The sequence below is a fragment of the Chinchilla lanigera genome, unplaced genomic scaffold, assembly GCF_000276665.1.
Source record: "Chinchilla lanigera isolate Chin_1 unplaced genomic scaffold, ChiLan1.0 scaffold00039, whole genome shotgun sequence".
In the NCBI taxonomy this organism is placed as follows: domain Eukaryota; kingdom Metazoa; phylum Chordata; class Mammalia; order Rodentia; family Chinchillidae; genus Chinchilla; species Chinchilla lanigera.
This window is the reverse complement of record NW_004955440.1, coordinates 19,044,418-19,063,188: the sequence shown is the minus strand read 5'-3', so window position 1 is coordinate 19,063,188 and position 18,771 is coordinate 19,044,418. Positions and strand designations below refer to the sequence as shown.

Here is an 18,771-nt window from a genome sequence, read left to right as displayed (position 1 = left end):
CGTTAAAAACTGGCGCTGTAGTCGGGCTGCAGAGAGCCTCTAAGGCTAGGGCAAGGAGTTATGACTTTGAGTTGCGATTCCTTGGAAGTTATTAAAGGACACTGAGATGGCAAGCAACACCCTCAAAGTCATGTTTCAGGAAGACTCATCTGCCCTCAGTGTGGACGGAAGAGGGGAAGGAGAAGGCAGCAGGACAGTTAAGTGAAAGCCTGTAAGTCACTGGTAACGTTGGACTGTTCTTAAGCGTTGCGGGGCAGACCTACTGCAAATGTTCCTTTAGCAAATATTTATTGACAGCACATAAGGTTCACAGCAGTCACCAACAGACTCTGCCAGACACTGTCTGTCACGTGATAAGATCTTGTGTATGAAGCTATGTTCATTTCATTCCGGTAGGCAGATAGGGGGAAAGATCTCAGAGGAACAGTATAAAATAAAAAGCAGGAGAGGATATTCAAACTAAAGCAAAGTTGATTCATGCACCAAATGTTGGTTTGCTGGAAACACTTTGGGAAATGACTTCCTCACACCATGCATGATTCAAATCCTGAACTCAAGGTGTCTTCAGTGACATCAAAAAAAAGCACATGACTTGAAGATGATGAGATTATCATGTAAGAACTGTAGATAAAGCACTATGTGAGCTGAGGAAAGAAGTGAGTTATTGCAAACTTGGGGCTGCCCGAACCTTCAGTGTGTCACTAATAACTGAAGTATAAAATATATTTCACCAAAGTTCCACCGGAATAGGGTAGAAATAGGTTTCGGGAAATTGCTGGTAAACATCAGTAACTCTTAACGGTACTGGGTATAGCAGGTGTAATGACAGTGGTGCACTTCAGGGAAGGATATTTTAAAACTCAGAATCCAAACGCAAGGTTGTGAAGTGCAGAAGCCCTTTCACTGTCCTTATAGTTTCTGAGAGGAACACCAGATCAGAGCCAAGGTTCTCACAGTTTTACATCGGCCTCGACTGCTGTCTAACAATCACAGCTGATGCGCTCTCCTCGTATCTCTATTTCCTTGCTAACAAAAAAAAAGAAGCATCTAAGTATGCGCTACTAAAAAAATCTCTATTTCATAAAATGATAAACTGCTTTTACATAAAAATTACCTGAAAATATAGTCTATTCCTGCCTCAGCCTCCCACAGTGTTGGGATTACAGGCATGCACCACTACATTAGGCCAGTATTTTTTTGTAATTTGAGAGAATACTGATGATCTTTCCCTCTTAAGTCTAACAAAACTGGTAATTACACAAAAAAAGAAAATATAGTCTACATCACTGAGAACTGAGAAGCTTGAAAGCATGTTACGTAATTTTTTAGGTTATTACCAGCTCTAAAGCACAAACTTGTATTTGAATTACCCGTTTGCTTTTCATCACATGGGTGCTAATCCTAGTGTCATGTGCCATGAATCAATATGGTGGCCTTCCCAGATTACCCTGCATGACCCTAATTGGTAAGGTTCAGTCCGTACTAAGAAGTGTCATGCACACATACCACAGCTTCCAGTGCATTTATAGCTTCTTTAGTTATGAGAAGGGAGAATTTCAAATTATGAAGTATTAATAAACACCAGCCTGCTAATACAAGCTGATTACATCTTATATTTTATAGTGTTTATCAAATATTTGACCTACTTGTAAGAGTCACAAAGTAGTATAGACAATAAGGCAGGCTACAAAGTTATATTCTAAAAGTAAAATCTGTGATGCTTTCAGCTGTTAGAAAGCTGGTGTTTGGACTGTGGGGCACGCTGCTCATCCACGGATGAACCCACACAGTTCTTAGCTGAGTGTGCTGGGAGGAGGCTGGGCCTTGTCAGAGGCAGGTCACTGTGAGTGCGACTCGGGGGTCTGTCCCCTGCTGGTCCTCCTCGCCTGTGGCCTGCTTCCCACCGCCCACTAGAAAAGCAGCTTTGCCCCATCAGACCCTTCCACCACGATGCTCCTGCCTGGAGCCGCTGACGGTCGGCTAAACCTCTGCAACTGTGGGCAATAACACACCTCTTCTCTTTTAAGCTGTGAGCATCAGGTATTTTTCCCTGAAACAAGAAAGCTGATTTATAAAAACATCAGGTGTTATTGCACCACAGAAAGAGAACAGTCCAAGGAAGAAATTGCATATTTACATGATTTCTAGTAAAAAGTATTTTTACATATTTTTAGTTAAAGGAGTAAGATTTTGTTTTTGAAAATCTTAACTTCACATAAAATGGTGGGTTTTGCATTAGTGACTTTTTGCAGAGCCCTTTACGATTTGTCCTTAGTTGATTTAATCTGCAAAAGTAGAGATGAAAGAAAGATTCTAGCTCTATGAGATTTCCAGTGAAAGCCATCACTGTACTAAACTCCAGCCCTTCAAAGCACAGCAACAAGGTCTGTGCCAGTGCTCCATTTCATCCGCAGTATCCTCACTCCCTGCACTGAAGGATCACAGGGTCCATAAGAAAATGCATGTGTACTTCCGAAACTGTGAAACAGAAGCAAAAAGGGTACTGTTTATAATAATATGGGGTACGACTTTAGAAAAATATTTTGGCATATTTCCACAATCTAAAAAATTAGTGAAGGGGACTGGGGATTTAGCTCAGCGGCAAAAGCGCCTGCCTGGCAAGCGCAAGGTCGTGAGTTCGGTTCCCGGTACCGGAGAAAAACCAAAAAATAAAAAATAAATAAATAAATTAAAAATTAGTGAAAAATAATTATAAAAGCTATCATTTGCTAAAATACTATGTGCCCATTGAAACAATGTTTTGAAAGAATATCTCCTGCAGGACAAAATACTGATGATGTAGACCAAAAATATTAAATGTAAACTATATTTTTGAATGAAGTTAATCTCTGGTTGACTACCAACTATTTTTTCTTCTATATTCATATTTGTATCTCACTTTTCCTACAATGAATATTTATTCATTTTATTATATGAAAAACTATTTTTTAAAAACTCAATAAATTAGGATAGATTTTTTAATTGCTCCTCAAGTTAAATGCCTTTAGTCAGGACTGGAGATATAGCTTAGCAGCAAAGCACCTGCCTGGCAAGTGCAAGGCCCTGAGTTTGATTCCCGGTACAAAAACAACAGAAAACAGCAACAACAAAAGAAAAACCCTGCCTTTAGTCAGTAATATCTGTGTATTTTGAAGTTATTTAACAAATTTTCCATTAACTATATATAACATGCAATGAATCTAGAAAGTATACTCCAATATTTATAACCAAGTCATTCATATAAATAATAGAAAATATATAAACATATACTGAAAAAAATTAAATGAAAATATTGTTACTATTCTTAAAATTTATGTCTTTCTTATTTTAAGGAACAAATGTTTCTGGAATAACTTTGTTTTTATTTTATGAAAAATCCTTTAATCTCCTTATGTGGTCCACAAAAATAAACTTCAGTTTTAAAAGCTAAAAGTACATAACTTCTAGGAAAATTACAGGAGAAAACCGTTTGTGTTTATGACATAGATAAAGAGTTCTTAGAATACAAAAAGAAGCATAAATTAAAACCCTGTTCTTCAAAGATACTATTAAAAAAAGCAAAACCAATAGATATCACAATTTAAAAGTGGGCATAAAATATTGAGCAGATAAATCATCAAGCAAGACTGCCAAGAAAACACATTAAACAGTGCAATATACTCAACAGTTATCAAGAAATGGAAATTAAAATTACAATGGTATAGCACCACAAGCTCACTAAATTGTCTAAATTTTAGCACACTAGCTATGAAATGTTAGCAAGTATGCAGTGTAATTAGATATCTCTTATGTTGCTGGTGGGAGCAGAAAATAGTTTCCCAACTTGGGAAAACAGACTGGCAGTGTCTCACAAGATTAAACACACACTCAGCATATGACTCAGCACTTCTGCCTCTTGGTGTTTTCCCCAGAGCTGTAGGAACATATGTCCATGCAAAGACATATGCACAGAGCAGCTTCATTCACAACAGCAGAAAGACTAAAAAAATCTAAATGTCCTGCAACAAATACAAGGGTGAACAAGTTGCAGCTTACCCATGTAGTATGGCCTGAATGTACTCTTCCAACCCAACTGCTGGGAACTTGTACAGAGGTGGACCTTTCGAAAGATGTTTACGACACGAGGGCAGAGCTGTCGTTGACGGATTCATGCTGCTATAAAAGGTCTTGTGGAAGCAGGTTCTCTCTCCTGCCTTTTTACCATGTGAAGATACAGCAGCCTACCACCCCAGAGCACCAACAGCAATGTGCCATCTTGGCCTCAGAAACTTAGTCTGCCGGTACCTTGACCGTGGACTTATGCACCTTCAAAATTGTAAGAGAAAAAAATTCTGCTCTTGATAAATTACCCAGTCTCAAACATTCTGTTATAGTAGCACAAAAAGACTGAACCACCATATAGAAGAACACATCTCAGCAACAGATAAATTCAACACCATAATTAATATCAAAAATTTATGCTAAGAAATATGAGCGGGACACATAAGAGCTGACAGAGGACGTTTTCCTCCACCAGATTTTCTAGACTAGGCAAAAATAACAAATATGTGGTCACAGAAACCAGGTAAGCGGACTGCCTCGGGCTTGAGTGGAGAACTGACTGCCCAGTGCTGTGACATTTACTGTGAGTAGGCATCATGACTGCGAAGTTGAATCTGGGTTTCATTTGTCAAAACTCATCAATGCAGCATTGTAACACACACTTCATGAAGGCTGACTCAAAAATAATATTCTTTTAACTATTCACAAGGCTATATTTATGTGAGCTTTACTTAAATGACTAACCAGAGGACTTTTTCTACAGTTAAATCACCTTATTCTTGGTAGCATTCCTTCTTACCGGATTTTTCACTTTTAAAGATTTTCAGTGTTAATTTTTGCAGTAGTTTTCCACCGTCTCCATGTTTTTCTGTTTATTACAGATGAATAAACCACCCCACACACACATTTCTTAAAGTCACTCAATGTGACCCTCAGAAATGCACCTGCTGTGTCCTGTGGGTACATTCATTCCACATACCCCCCCTGATACCCCTACTCTGCCCAATGCTTTCTTCACTGATAGCACTAATGAAACATCAGTATGTGCTTCTGTACTACACAGACAGTACATACAGTGCAACATAAGGCGGACTGGGGCAGAGACAGTTCTCGGGCTGTAAATTTGCCAATTTGAAATGTAAATCAAATTACATGGTCGAATAAAATACTTTTTATTTCAATACTTTGGAAAATATTCAAATTTTTACCTCTGGGTATAATGCAAATGATTGATAAAGACTAGTTTAGGTGCTGGAGTTCAGCTCAGCAGTGGAGCACTTGCCTGGCACAAACAAGGCCCAAAATTCAGTCTACCGCATCCCAGGAATAAATACATAAAATCTACAATTAAAAAAAGCCAGCTTTAACATGAGAATTTATTATTTCCTGCTTTTAAATCATTAACATAAACTCTGAGATCCTGAAAACACAAAGTGTCAAGCTCATCACAGATTTATTCCTTATTCAAATAATTGCTAGAATTTCACTACTGGGTGATACGGACATAAATGGAAAAAACATAAAACTTGTACTTTGGGCAGCTGTCCCTGCTACAACAGAGCCCTTGTATGATAATGATTTCCAGTTGGTACAGATAAGGTTTGTCCATTCCCATTTTTCACTGGACTATTTGGACAGAGTTTCAATTTGCTCTCTCTATTCAGTAGATTCTGGCCTTTATAAAACTGAAAATTATATTTTGCCTTCAAAGGACAGATAGCATCATATTGATTTTTGTTATCTTTATCTCACATATTCCCTGTCCTCCTGATAGTGTAGCACTGAGACACTGATCTCTCATGCACAGAATTCTAAATGCCCTTCTCCCCAGCTGAGCATGAAAACAAGAACACACCTTTTTATCTTTTTCTCCCCAGCTCTGACACAAATCAGCAGCCGATATTTATCAAATGATATATTGCAACTCATTTAATACTACACAAGTAAATTTTGAGTAATTACTTTTTCAGGCTTTACTGAATTATAACATATACAGAAATGCACATGTTGTATATATTTTGAATTTGTCCTTGATTACTCACTTTTAAAAATAATATCTACATTTGATTTTACAATAAAGAACTCTTTCTTGTTTCCCCTAATTAATTTGTGAAGTGAAAATGTTAAATGACTTAATATTCTATTCAGTTATCATCTCATTTGACTGGTTTTAATTAATGTAGGAGCTAAGTCTTTTTTAAGAGGAAAACGTCTTAGTGATATTTTCGTGTACATGTCATTATATTCTCTTAATTTTGGTTGACTGTCCCATATACTTGCTTTTAGTTAGTTTCCTTCCTCAGTCCTATAGGTCCTTTGTAACTTGTCTTATCCTTCAATTCCCGGTACCAAAAAAAAAAGTCTTATTCTTATTTTCAACCCAAAACCTGAAAATTCATATTATGTCTGATTCAGCCATCAATAAATTTCCTGACTTCTTATATCCTTATCTTTGGAAAGGCAACAGGTTCTCGTGGTACTTTATTATCTTTTGCAATCCTATACTCAGTTTTAATATTTCCACACCCATTTCAAGTTATTTACATCTCATGGTGTTTCACTCGGTGTTTCTCCTACAGCAGCCACCACCTTGTATTTCATGGTGCCGCTCCTTCTGTTCCCACCATGTGTCCACTTGACTGTGATTCTTGAAGACAGATGTCTTATTCCATCAAAATCTCTGCATTACATAGAACATAGCCCAGTACCTTTATTGAATAAATGAATAAAATATTGGCATCAATTATTCTTATTAATCTTTGAAAATAACACTACTTTACTATTGCTTTTAATTTTTAAGTATCCTTTCTAAAACTTCAGAGGCTTGGTCCCAAGGGTCACTGCTGAGAAAAGATGCAACCTAAATTACCAGTGTTCTACAGAGACTTAATAAGTGCAAACTTGCCACAACCTTAAGGAGATAAGCGGAGCCTAGCAGAGACGCTTTGCCCTTATATTATATTAAATGAGATGTCTTTTACCTAAAGTTAGTGGGTACCTCCTTCAATGTCCTCCAGAAGCATCTGTGTTTCTGTATGGAGTTCATAAACAGTACACAAAAGTTACAATTACTTTTCTTAGGATTCCAGACACACCTGATGGATTTACTGTTCAAAGTGTGGGTGCAAAGGTCTGACAGATTAGGCTGCACATCTGTGATTTCTTCTAAACTACTTCTGTAACTTAGAATAAATTAACTTTCTATATCTCAGCTTCTTGCAGACAAATGTGTATAAATAGGTACCTACCCAAACGTTGTTGTGAAAATTAATTGAAATGATGTATGTAAAGCAGCTAGCACATCAACCTAATAATGCTCGTTATCATAATTTAGTTTTTCTCCTGATATTGATGTGCTTATGTAACTGACAAAAAGGATCAGCGCGAGCTGTGGACATGAGTATAAAAAACCAAGGCAAATATTGAAGGTTAAAGTATTATAAAACCTATTAGTTTCTGAATACTACTTATGAAACTCACTGAAAATTAGCAAGGAACTATATGCTTTAAATCCAAGTTGACTTGTCTGTATACCCGCTTTTTGTAAGACTATTAATATTATCACCTGAAAATTCCAGTGGTGCCATAAATTATTGGGGCAATTCTGATAATGACAATGCAATTTAATCAATCACATTTTTCTGTGTATCTCACAAAAAAGTGAAGCCATATATTTTTCTAAGACAGGGAAAATTTGCTGTTAGCTTTAATACTTTAATTTTCTAGTCTCTGGCTTCTCCTCACACATAGTAATTCTTCCCTGAAGCACCAACGATTAATCAAAGAAAATCAACAAACATTGGCTGTCTAATAAATGAGCTCATGCCTGTGAAGAGATCACTTAGAAGGCAACAAAAGGAAGGCTCAGAGAGCAAGACTACCTGCTCCCCTAGATTTATAAGAAGGAATCACTTAGTTTCCCTGGCAAGACAAAGAGAAACACAGCAATATTGACTGAGGTAATAGGTCAGCAGTGCTACTAATTTTTTTTTTTTTTTTTTTTGGCCTTTTTTGAGACAAGGTTTTACTGTGCAGTTCAAGTTGGCCCTGAACTCACTTTGTAATGCAGGCTGTCCTCAAATTCACAGCAATCCTTCTGCCTCAGCCTCCTGAGTGCTGGGATTACAGACGTGTGCCACCACACTCGGCACCACTAACTTTTTTAATGTCCTCTGATGCAGAGCAGTATGGGGAGGTATGAGAAACACACAAAGACACACGTTACGGTGCATAACCTGAAAACGCTAGAGACGTGGTGATTGTTTCACTAAGATCTCTACAAAGATCCCTGGTAAATACTTCCCGTGCTAAGGTTCACACATCTTACTGGCCAGGAAGATCTGGAGGGTCTAGGAGAATAAAGATAAATATTCAGTCCAACTTTTCAGGATATGTACCTCCACAGTGATATCCAAATGAAAACACAGAACTTGACTTTCGAAGCAATCTGGCATTTATAGTAACAGTCCTGTATTAAAGGGAGGGTAAAATGAATCTTGTTCTGTTGGTTATTAACATTTTGGCAATCCCCTTAGCCTGACTCGGCCTCAGTTTTCTCACATGTAAAAGGATATTTACGGATTATCTTACAAGAACTAATTATGCTAACATTTGTAAACACTTCAATGTCATTGGTACTTACCATTGTATTATTATCATCATTGGCAAATGTATTTACGGTTTTATCACACAAGCAGAAGTGCTTTGATATTTTCCTTTTTTCAACTTAATTTTCATTTCATTTCCTATGATTACGATTAAAGTTCAGGATAAGGTAAGGAGAGCTCGGTTCCCTCCCCCAGACTACTGTAACCTTATGATTTGCTCTCTACTTCCATGAGCCCTGCATTTTGCAGATTTAACCCCCCACCGCTGAAAAGTCTTCATAAGAACTTCAACTGTATTGAGCACACACAGATTTTTCCTGTAATTTTTCTCTAAACAATACAGTATAACAGCTATTTACATTCAGTAGTATTAGGTATTATGAGCAATTTAGAGATGACTTCAAGTATATGAAGGATTAGACAGATTTCATACAAATACTGGATTATTTTATACGAGGAACCGGCACATGTGCCAATTTTAGTTCCGCGGATGGGGACAGGGTGTCCAGGATCCGGTTCTCACAGACTCTGAGGCATGACCTCAGGCTGCCAAGCCGCTCTGGGGTCTCTGGGGGGTTTCCTGCCCGTTAAGTCAGTTCTGTATTACCACCTTCACCTCAAATCATATATTATCCGCAGACTGATCACAAGCATATACATACTAAAATGGTTCATTTTCCATAGTCTTAACGAAACAGGTAAGAAATGTATAACCGTTCAGCTGGGGACTAGCATGATTTCTACCATAATGACTTTACTTTCATTCTGTGTTACGGAGGACAAGCGAGGCTCAGACAGGCTTGCTTTCTTGCCTGTGGACACAGGCTAGTCAAGACCCACTGTGGCGCCGCGATCCTGCCTACCTGCTGCGAGACTTTGAAGGTCCCCAGAGTGTTTGGAGACACAACGCAGCGCGATTGGGACCGCTAATTCTCCCAAATGCCTATTCCAATTCTTCCAGCTTGGGAGTGCCACTCAGCACCCCAAACTATGACGAGTTAGAGACACTCATCAGTAATAGCAGTCCTAGACACCAGGACGGCATGGGACAGCCTGCTACACACCATTCAACTAACAAGCACCCACACTACTGAAAAGGGGCCCTTCAGAAAGCAGAAAAAGAAGTATGTCTGCATGGGTCTGTAACTAATACTGGACCAGGTCAACATGCACCAATAAAGTCCCTGAAATCAGCTCTTCTTATAGTATCATTGACTAGCTGATGCAGAAAATGATAATGCTGACTCAGTAACAAAGATTCCATTAGAGTCCACATACTCTATTTAAAAATGAAGACAAAAACAAAATCCATTCTAGAAAAATGATCACAAAAGTAACTGCTTTTTAAGTTTTATATTTAGAATTTAATAATATAGCCAACTCCCTATAAGTAATCATATTTGGTAGCCTATTGGGGGTCTCAAAATCAACATGCCCAAAATAAACTTAATGTCCATCTTCCTCGAGTAATCTCCTATACTGAGTTCTCTCTTTGAAAACTGGATTATACAGTGTCCTACAAGAAATCCAGGACTTCTCCTTGACACTTCCTTCTCTTATCCTGCCAAATCCTGTCACACACCTAGTTTTTACTCTTGCATCTTCACTTTACCTACTTCCACACCTCAGTTCTACTCTGCTGCTGTGAGCAGGTACCAGCTCCCACACAAGTCCATGACCCACTGTACAGCCCTCTCCCAGCACAAGGACGGAGCTCTTTCCAATGCATTCTCCACACTGTACCCACAGTGATCCTTCCACAACACAAATCTAAATACTTTTCTTTCACTTTTAAATCCATTCAATGGCTTCCCACTTTTTAAACCTATTCAGTGGATTTTATTCATTCATCTGGTTATTCATAGAAAATAATGAGCACATCAAACCCATATCCAAAACAAATCTAGAACTCCAGTAACGCTCCCATCCTGTCAAAATCCACACACCCACACTGCTTTCACAATCAGTATCATCAGTCCCACATTCATAATTAGCTAAATATGCTTGTTTATAAAGTCTCATGTATAGTCTTATAATGAACATCTTCAAACTTTATTTTTATCATCAGGCAGTATTATATTATACATAACCTTTGAGAGACACAGCTTTTATACTTATGGTATTATCAAGATTCACTCATATTCATGAAAGTGTCTGCAGTTCATTTATTTTTATAACTGTATTTCCTTGTATTGATGTATCAATATCCATTCACTGATTTCTCCACTAATAAGCCCATACGTTGCTTTAAGTTTTATTCTTATGAACACCAACACTATAAACATATTTATACATGTAGGAGACTTTTTGGAGGTGTATAAATATGAGTGCTGAGTCATGTGAATGCTTAGGTTTCAGGAATGTTTAAATTTTTATTTGAAATTGTCATTAAAACAGAGATACGTCACCACTAACTAGTGGAATATCAGGCTTTTTACTTGTCAACGCAATGGAAATCAATGATATGTCATTAAAGCCTTGATGTGCTTTTCCCTGATCATAATACAATTCTTTTTTTTTCATAAGTTTATTTGCTATATGTGCTTCTCTTTCTGTCATGTATCTACTCGGCCCTATTTCTCATTTTTCTATTGGGTTATTTGCGCTTTTTATATTAATAATAGGAAAATTATATAAATATATATACAGATAACTAAGCATGACTATTATTTATATACACTCAGTAACCATTTATCAGCTATGCATTCTTTGAATACCTTCTACTATTTGTCACTCTTCTTTTAAAGGCATATTTAAATAAATCAACTTTTTCAATTTTAATAGTCCAATTAATCAATATTTTCTTTTACAGATAATATGCCTTGTGTTTTGCTTATCCAAGATCTTATAGGTATCTAATTTTTTTCTTACTAACGTTTTAATGTTGTTTTTGATATTTAAGTCTGTAATACATTCAAAGCACTGGTTGGCATTATATTGGTTAGTATACTTTTCCACATGGAAAACCATTTTATTCTGAGTTTCACCAACTGCACAGCCCCTTTTCCGCTGACCTGCTTCACCTGCTCTGTGATACAGCGCACAGTGTGAACATCGACATTTAAGGACTCTTTCTTTGGACAGTGTTCTCTCCTGTGCCTCTGCGCATCAAAGCTACAATCCTAATCTAAATTTTAAGATGTGAACTAAGTAGTCACATCTCCACTTTGTACTTTCTCCTTTAGAAGTATCCTGGGGGAAACTTCTGGAATCTAACTATTCTATAAAAATTTTAGTAATTTGTTTTTTCATTGTTACCTACAATTGTGGTGAAGACCTCAACTGAACGCCACATAGTCAGTGAAGTTCAGTCTAATACCTTGGATCAAGTTTGCTCTACTTAACAAATCCTCCATCCTGATCCTAGCACCTATTATGTTTTGAAATAATTTCTAATTTACTTTACATTTTTATTGAATTTACATATTTTACTGGAACATCAACAATGAATATCACATACAATGGTGCTCCCATCAGATTATATCACCTAAGAAGCCCATATGTGTAAGCACAGTTTATCATGTCCAACACAAGGACAAAGAGCCAGCAGAATGTTTCCCTGAACACGGCCCCATTGTTAAGTGGTGTATGAGTGTGTATATGCAGCTGCAAAGACAGAGGGAGGCAGAGAGAGAGAAGTATTTTATTATTAACTATAAACTCTGTGACAGGCAGGAACTTAGTTCCCTTATATCCTAAATGCACAAACTTCACAGGCCTCAGTTATTTATATTCCCCTGACTTAGCACACAGTAAGCACTTGAAAAGTAAGTGAAAATATCTCAAAAATTAATTCCTACTATATAGTAATATTGGGTACTGAAAAATCATATAAAGTTTAAAACTAGAAGGAATTTAGAAACGAATTAATCTGAACCCGAAAGATCAGATCTTTTAAAATTAGATGAGATTGGGCGTGTTCAGGGTGGTATGGCCATAGACATATCTTTTAAAATCAAAAGCCAGTTTTTTGTAGATTTAGAATGAATATATCTGTCAAATGTACTTTCTACAGTATCATCTCCCATAAATAAAATTGTAAGTATGTACCAAAAATTTCTAAAGCACTATTCTGAAATAACAATAGAAAATAAAATTTAAATCTTCTAGTCTACTTTCTATCTTGTAAGACTAATAATATTAATGTACAACATTAAAGTCAAAGAACTCACTCTGTGTCTCCCCCAAATTCATGAAAGCCCAACCTCCATCAGAGTAGAGCTTTGGGAGGTGATTAGGTCACGGGGGTAGAATCCCCATGAACAGGACCAATGCCTGCACAAAGCTGCCACAGAGAGATGGCCTCGACTAGTGAGCCACATGCGGTTAGTGAGGAGGCAGATCTGTATAAGAAACAGGCCCCAGGCACTGCCTCTATTCATGCTTTCATCTTGGACACCTCAGCATCCAAAACTGTGAAAAACACACTTTTCCTGTAAATAAGTCAAAGAGTCTACTGTTTGTCATTACAGGCATCTAAATGGACTAAGACAATAAGTCTTATAAATAAAGATAAAGCTGTTTAATTTTACAATTGAAGCCCAAGGAAAAAGATTCTAGTCTTACATCATTAAATTTCACATTCTGAGATTGGAGACCAAGTATTACAGACTCAAATCATCAAAACCGTACTTTTCTGGTACTTGCAGAACAGGCTGTCATAGTTTTGCTGATTCAGGTTTTAATTTTTGGGGACCAGTATAGCTGTTTCCGTTCGACAAATGACAAAGTGGTCACGCCAAACTGATGCGGTCCATCAAAACACATTCCCACAGTCAGCCAAGCAGCAGCTCAACTGACTGCAGCAAAGAAGCACAGAGAGCTGATTTATTCTGGGGTTTGAACGAAAGATCAGCAAATCATTCCCATGTTCATTTATCAAAAACTAAGGAACTTACAGAGTTCTCCTCTCTGAACAGTTGTAGAATAAAGGCATAAAAATGCATATACACTATCTAAACAAAGCTGGGCTCCGGGTACTTTAGATTCGCTTCTCCAAATGCTTCAAACACTTCCACTGCAGCTCAATTAGTTTACCTTTTATCACATTTATGCAGAAAACTTTTTTTTTTTTTTTTTTTTACTAACAGATCGACAACGTTTTACAAAATAGCAAAGGATCAGTACAGACATTACAGAGTTACAAACAGAGTGGTAGGGAATTAACAATGCTTATTGTATTACATATTGATATATTCAATGTAGTTTCTCATGAAAACACATATAGACATACAAAGCTAGTCAACCAATGCCTCACTGACAGTTTCTTTCAGCAAGGAAATACAGGACAGTAGAACACCTGTGTTAACTATCCTGCATATACATATATAAAAACTAGAAAACTTTCATTAAGCAGAAAACACATATTAATTCAGTGAGAACAAACTCATCTTGAGCCCCCTTAAGTGTATTAGAAATATTCATTTATAAGGAATATTCTGAAATATAAATATTTTTATAGATCTTGAACTCAACAAAAAGGAAAGCATAAAGAAAATTTTGGAAGCCATTTTGCAGAAAATGAATTTGTATCCCTTATCTGATAAATCCTGATGTACACCAATTTTATGCTTCTCTAGAAATAATTGTTACCATTGAAAGGATTTCTGTAAGAAACTGAACTAAAGTGATTTCACAATACACTTGAAATCATCTTTGCCTCTTAACATAGTGCTAGCAATCTACCAGCTCACAGGTTGAACCTGGGCATGAACGGATTTTAAGAACTGGTTTTTTTTAAACTATTCTGGGAACCTGCATGAGTCTCATATGCTGTTTAGTGTGCTGCGTCCCCACTTGTCCCAGCTTAGTAGTCTGGCCCTTCCATATTATGCATTTGGTCCCTAAACACATTTAGCTTCTGGCAGCCCAGATTTTAAATTTCGCCCCGTCCAGTGCACATAAGGGGCGGAGAAAAGAACTAAGGTAGGTCATGCACATGCTCCCCCTCTGCACAGTGAGTGTGCTCAGCAGGCATCTCAAGCTTGCATTAATAAAAACGCAACTTAAAGAAGCAGTTCTTTTCAAAGGTACCGGAGCATCAGAATTATTACAACTGAAGGGATCTCAGAAGTTAGCTAACCCTGCTCATTTCTCCTAACAGACACCCACGGCCAAGAAAAGTCGCTTCTTCATGGTTACATGCACATTCTGCCAAAACGCTGGTCTAATCCAATAAGGCAAAAGAATTCTTATTGGAGGTTTCGAGTGTTGTCAAACTTCTCCCCTTCCACCCCAAGTACTCACCCCTCAGTGCGGGCAGCAGTGACCGCTCCTGCTTGTCATCACACTTGTTACACTCGCTGAAGTACAGGAGCAGGAAGACATCGACAAGAACCCACATCAGCGAAGTGGCCAGAACCACCTTGCAGTAGACAAATCTCCTCATGTCTTTCCTCGGCTTCTAGACAGCACAGAAATTGAAGACAAACGCTACTGTGATAAATCCACAGAGGTGAACTCGGAGATGAAAGCAGGATGCATCCCACTGTATTAAAAAAAGAAAAAAGAAAAGGAGATGTTATTATTGTACAAGTTTCTGCTAACTGGTTGGCGGGCTCTTTGCTTTGTTTGCACACAGGAGATACAACACAAACACGTGACAGCACTCAGATCTTCAAACGCAAAACTAAAAGCCCAGAAGACTATCCTCCACTTAGTATTAAATCTGTCACTACTCTGCTAGGCTTCTGGCCAACTATTTCATTTCTTCAAATTTTATTGTCTTTTCTTTAAATCCTATCATGACATTCTACATAACACCATGCTGTAGAACACCACCATTATAAATTTACCCAAACAGAATTCTTCTGGCTAGCTCACATTACTGAAAGAAAAATCATTCTGGTTAAAACCTGGTCGTTATGGACAAGCCAGTGTAGACCTTTTCTCCACATAGCACTAAGAGGCTTCCCACACCTCAGTTCTCTCACCTGTAAGACTAGGGTAACAACATCAAACCTAAAAGTTTGCTCTGAAGATTAAACATCGTCGTGTCATAAAGCACCTTACAGAACCGACAGCTAAAACACTTAAAAAGGATTCTCTGGTTCTGAAAGAGAGGGGTTTTGAAATAGAAGAGTCAGTACTTACTTTGCTTTAAAACCCTATCTGTTCTACCCAGAAAGAATCCACACCAGATGTGTTTTAGACTATATACCCTGTATCCAACAACTTATCAGAGGAGAAACCACAAACGAAGTGTGACTTAAGTATCCTTAGGAAGAATTCTACACAGCATAACAAATATATGTACACAATTACTGAGAGATATTCCAGGTAAATACAGAATTAATACTGTACACATTTTTTTATACTACTTTGACCAATAATCACCTGGTTAACCACCTTCTACTGACACAGTAAATGCACTTGAACTTAGCCAAAAGGCCAAGCAGCGCTGGACACAGTAAACAAATTAGACAATAAATAATTTGATATTATTTGCTACATTTAAAATATTATCAATTAAAGTACAGATAATTTATCTAAACAAGGTAGGTGACATTATGTAGCAGAAGTATTTGGCATGAAGAATACTAAGTGCAAAGACACTCCAAATGTCCCATCAATGTTTGTATCAGAACAAAACACCAAGTACAATTTGCTAAGGGAAAAGCTCTTTAGTACCAGCTGACTGGTATCATACATGAGCAGAAGCGCTGCCTGTTACAGCTGCTGGGCCTTCCATCAAGAACGTCCTTGTTATGGTTGATACACTGTGTCAACTTGGGGAGTCCAGAGGTTTGGCTAAGTGACTCAGCAGGAAGCCAGGGTGCTTACTTTGTATACATCCTGAGCCTGTGGAAGAGGAGGGCATGGAGATTATGTGAGAGCTACACACCCCTTAGGTGGGGGTAGCCTGTTTACAATGTAAGGGAGGGAAAGAAGCTGCTTGCGGCCATTCCTCCGGTTTGCTCTGGCTGTTTGCTGTTCGGCTGCCACTCCCCCCTTTGCTCTTGTTGGTTTGCTACCTTCTGCCTCGGAGCCAGCCAAGTATGGACTGAAACCTCCACAAACTGCAAGCTAAATAAACCTCTCCTTCCTTCATTTTGGGCGTTGGGTATTTTGTCTCAGCAACGAGAGAAAAGTAACTAAGACAGTCCTCCAGAGGACGGGTGCACTCAGAGGCCGGGCTTCTGGAAGGGGCTGGACTGCGAGGTCACTGCAGCTCCTTTGCTGGCGGGAGGTGCGGGCTGGTCAGAAGGGGCTGGCCACTGGGGGCAGGCCCTGCAAAGCATATCTCCTTGGCTTCTGCCTTCTCACGCTGATTCTTGGCTGCCATGACATGAGCACGGTCCCAACACTCAGGCCCTCCCACCATGCTGATTCCGTGTTTAAACCTGTGTTTAAAACGGAAACTTCAATGTCGGGCATGGTGGCGCATGCCTGGAATCTCAGCACTCGGGAGGCTGAGGCAAGAGGATCACTGTGAGTTCGAGGCCGGCCTGGGCTACAAAGTGAGTTCAAGGGTAGCCTGAACTGCAATAGTGAGACCCTGTCTCAAAGGGACAGTAAAAAGAAAAAAGAAAGAAAAAAAAAAAAAAAGAAAAACAACTGAAACTTCTGAAGTTGTGAGCTATAATAAACTTCTCTTTAAGTTGCAGGTGTCAGGTACTGTGTCTCAGCAAACAGGAAAGTAACTAAGGTTTTGCTACCAGAAGTGCACTGCTATGAGTGTAACTGACCATGTAGTTTAGAAGCCTTTTGGAACTGGTTTGCAAGAAGAGTTTGGAGAAGTTTGGAGATGCCAACTAGAGAAGCTCTAGGATTCCGTAAGTTTAGCTTGAGGGCAGACTTAGGTTGGCACTCAGAAGACTGGAATGCTGATAAAAACACAGATATTGAGGACCAGGCTTAGAGGGCTTCAGTTAGGACGAAGAACTCAACTGACAGTTGGACTCGAGATCATGTGTGTGATAGTCTTGCAGAAAATGTGCCCACATTTTGATCACGTCTTGAGACTCTGCAGGAGATTGTGAGGGCAGCAGCCTACTAATTAATCTGAGAGAAAATTTCAAGGCAGCTTAATGTTGCGGCTGTGACATGGATACAAATGGCAGCTTTTAGCCAACTCTGTATTTAGAATCAAGAGCAAATATCACAGTTGAGTGATTAGGAAGCTACTGTAAAGCTGGGACCTGAAAAGTTTTGGCAGAGGAAAACTTGGTTGCTGAGATATTAGCATTAAAAAGAAGCCAAGTACTTAATATCATGTCAAAGGAATAAGGATGCTTAGAATGCATTCCTAGTATCTACAAGACCCCACTCTTCCCAGACTAAAAGGTATAAAAGTGAAAGACTGCTTTGAGAAGAGCACACCCTGCTTAAGAAGGGCCACAAACAGAATTAGCTCCCAGGGATTCAGTCATATTCCTCAGCTATCCGGACATTTGAAGGCCTCTCAGTCATGATACAAGGGGGCCTACATACTGCTTCAGCTACTGGCAGACCTTGGTGTCAACCATGCTTTTCAGGCCTGTGGGTTCAGGGAGGCTTCCACCCAGATTTTAGAAGGCCTGGTAGGGCAGAGAGTGTACCCTGAGAGGGCAGTGCATGAAGATATGAGAGTAAAGCAAAAACTTCAGTGAAAACACCAGAATCTGGGAGAAGCCAGGAACATTAAACATCTGCTGAGGAAGGACACAGGCCGTGAGCAGAGCTAACGTAGGGGAGAGGCGATGAGAGCTATGAGCACCAAGGTCATGGGTGTGCAGCTGCCGAAAGTCCTCCCCATCTGCACTGGGTGCTGGAGGCAGAGATACAGGCCTTAATGACTGCCCAGCTCATAGCCAGGCCACAGCCTTGCTTTGGTCCCACTGGTTTCTACCCCACTATTGTTCCCTTTTGAAACAGGAATATGTGCTCTGTGCCCCAAGGTTTAACTTTATTTCTGATTTTCAGCAAGTCACAACAAAGAGTTTGCTTTGAGTCTGAGAGGAGATGGGGGACATGGAATTTTCAGCAATGCAGAACCATGAAGACTTGTGACGCTTACAGGTGAACTAAATGCACTGTGCATAAAGAGATTCACACGAGTCCACTGAGGGCCAGGGCGGGACGTCACGGTGTATGTCACGAATAGGCCCACAGGCCTCTTGTGTTCAAAAAGGCAGGGCTTTGG

General features: G+C 38.8%; 1 protein-coding gene across 3 annotated transcripts in view; it reads right to left on the bottom strand.

Moving 5' to 3' along the window:
* The window catches only part of Galnt13 (polypeptide N-acetylgalactosaminyltransferase 13), a 434,761-nt gene that overhangs the window by 365,295 nt on the left and 50,695 nt on the right, over positions 1-18,771 (bottom strand). For all 3 annotated transcript variants that reach the window (XM_013517499.1, XM_013517497.1, XM_005390819.2), the window contains exon 3: positions 14,895-15,135. In XM_013517499.1, coding sequence (XP_013372953.1) covers positions 14,895-15,036 — 142 coding nt within the window. In that variant the 5' untranslated portion in view covers positions 15,037-15,135. The remainder of the gene's footprint in view (positions 1-14,894; positions 15,136-18,771) is intronic.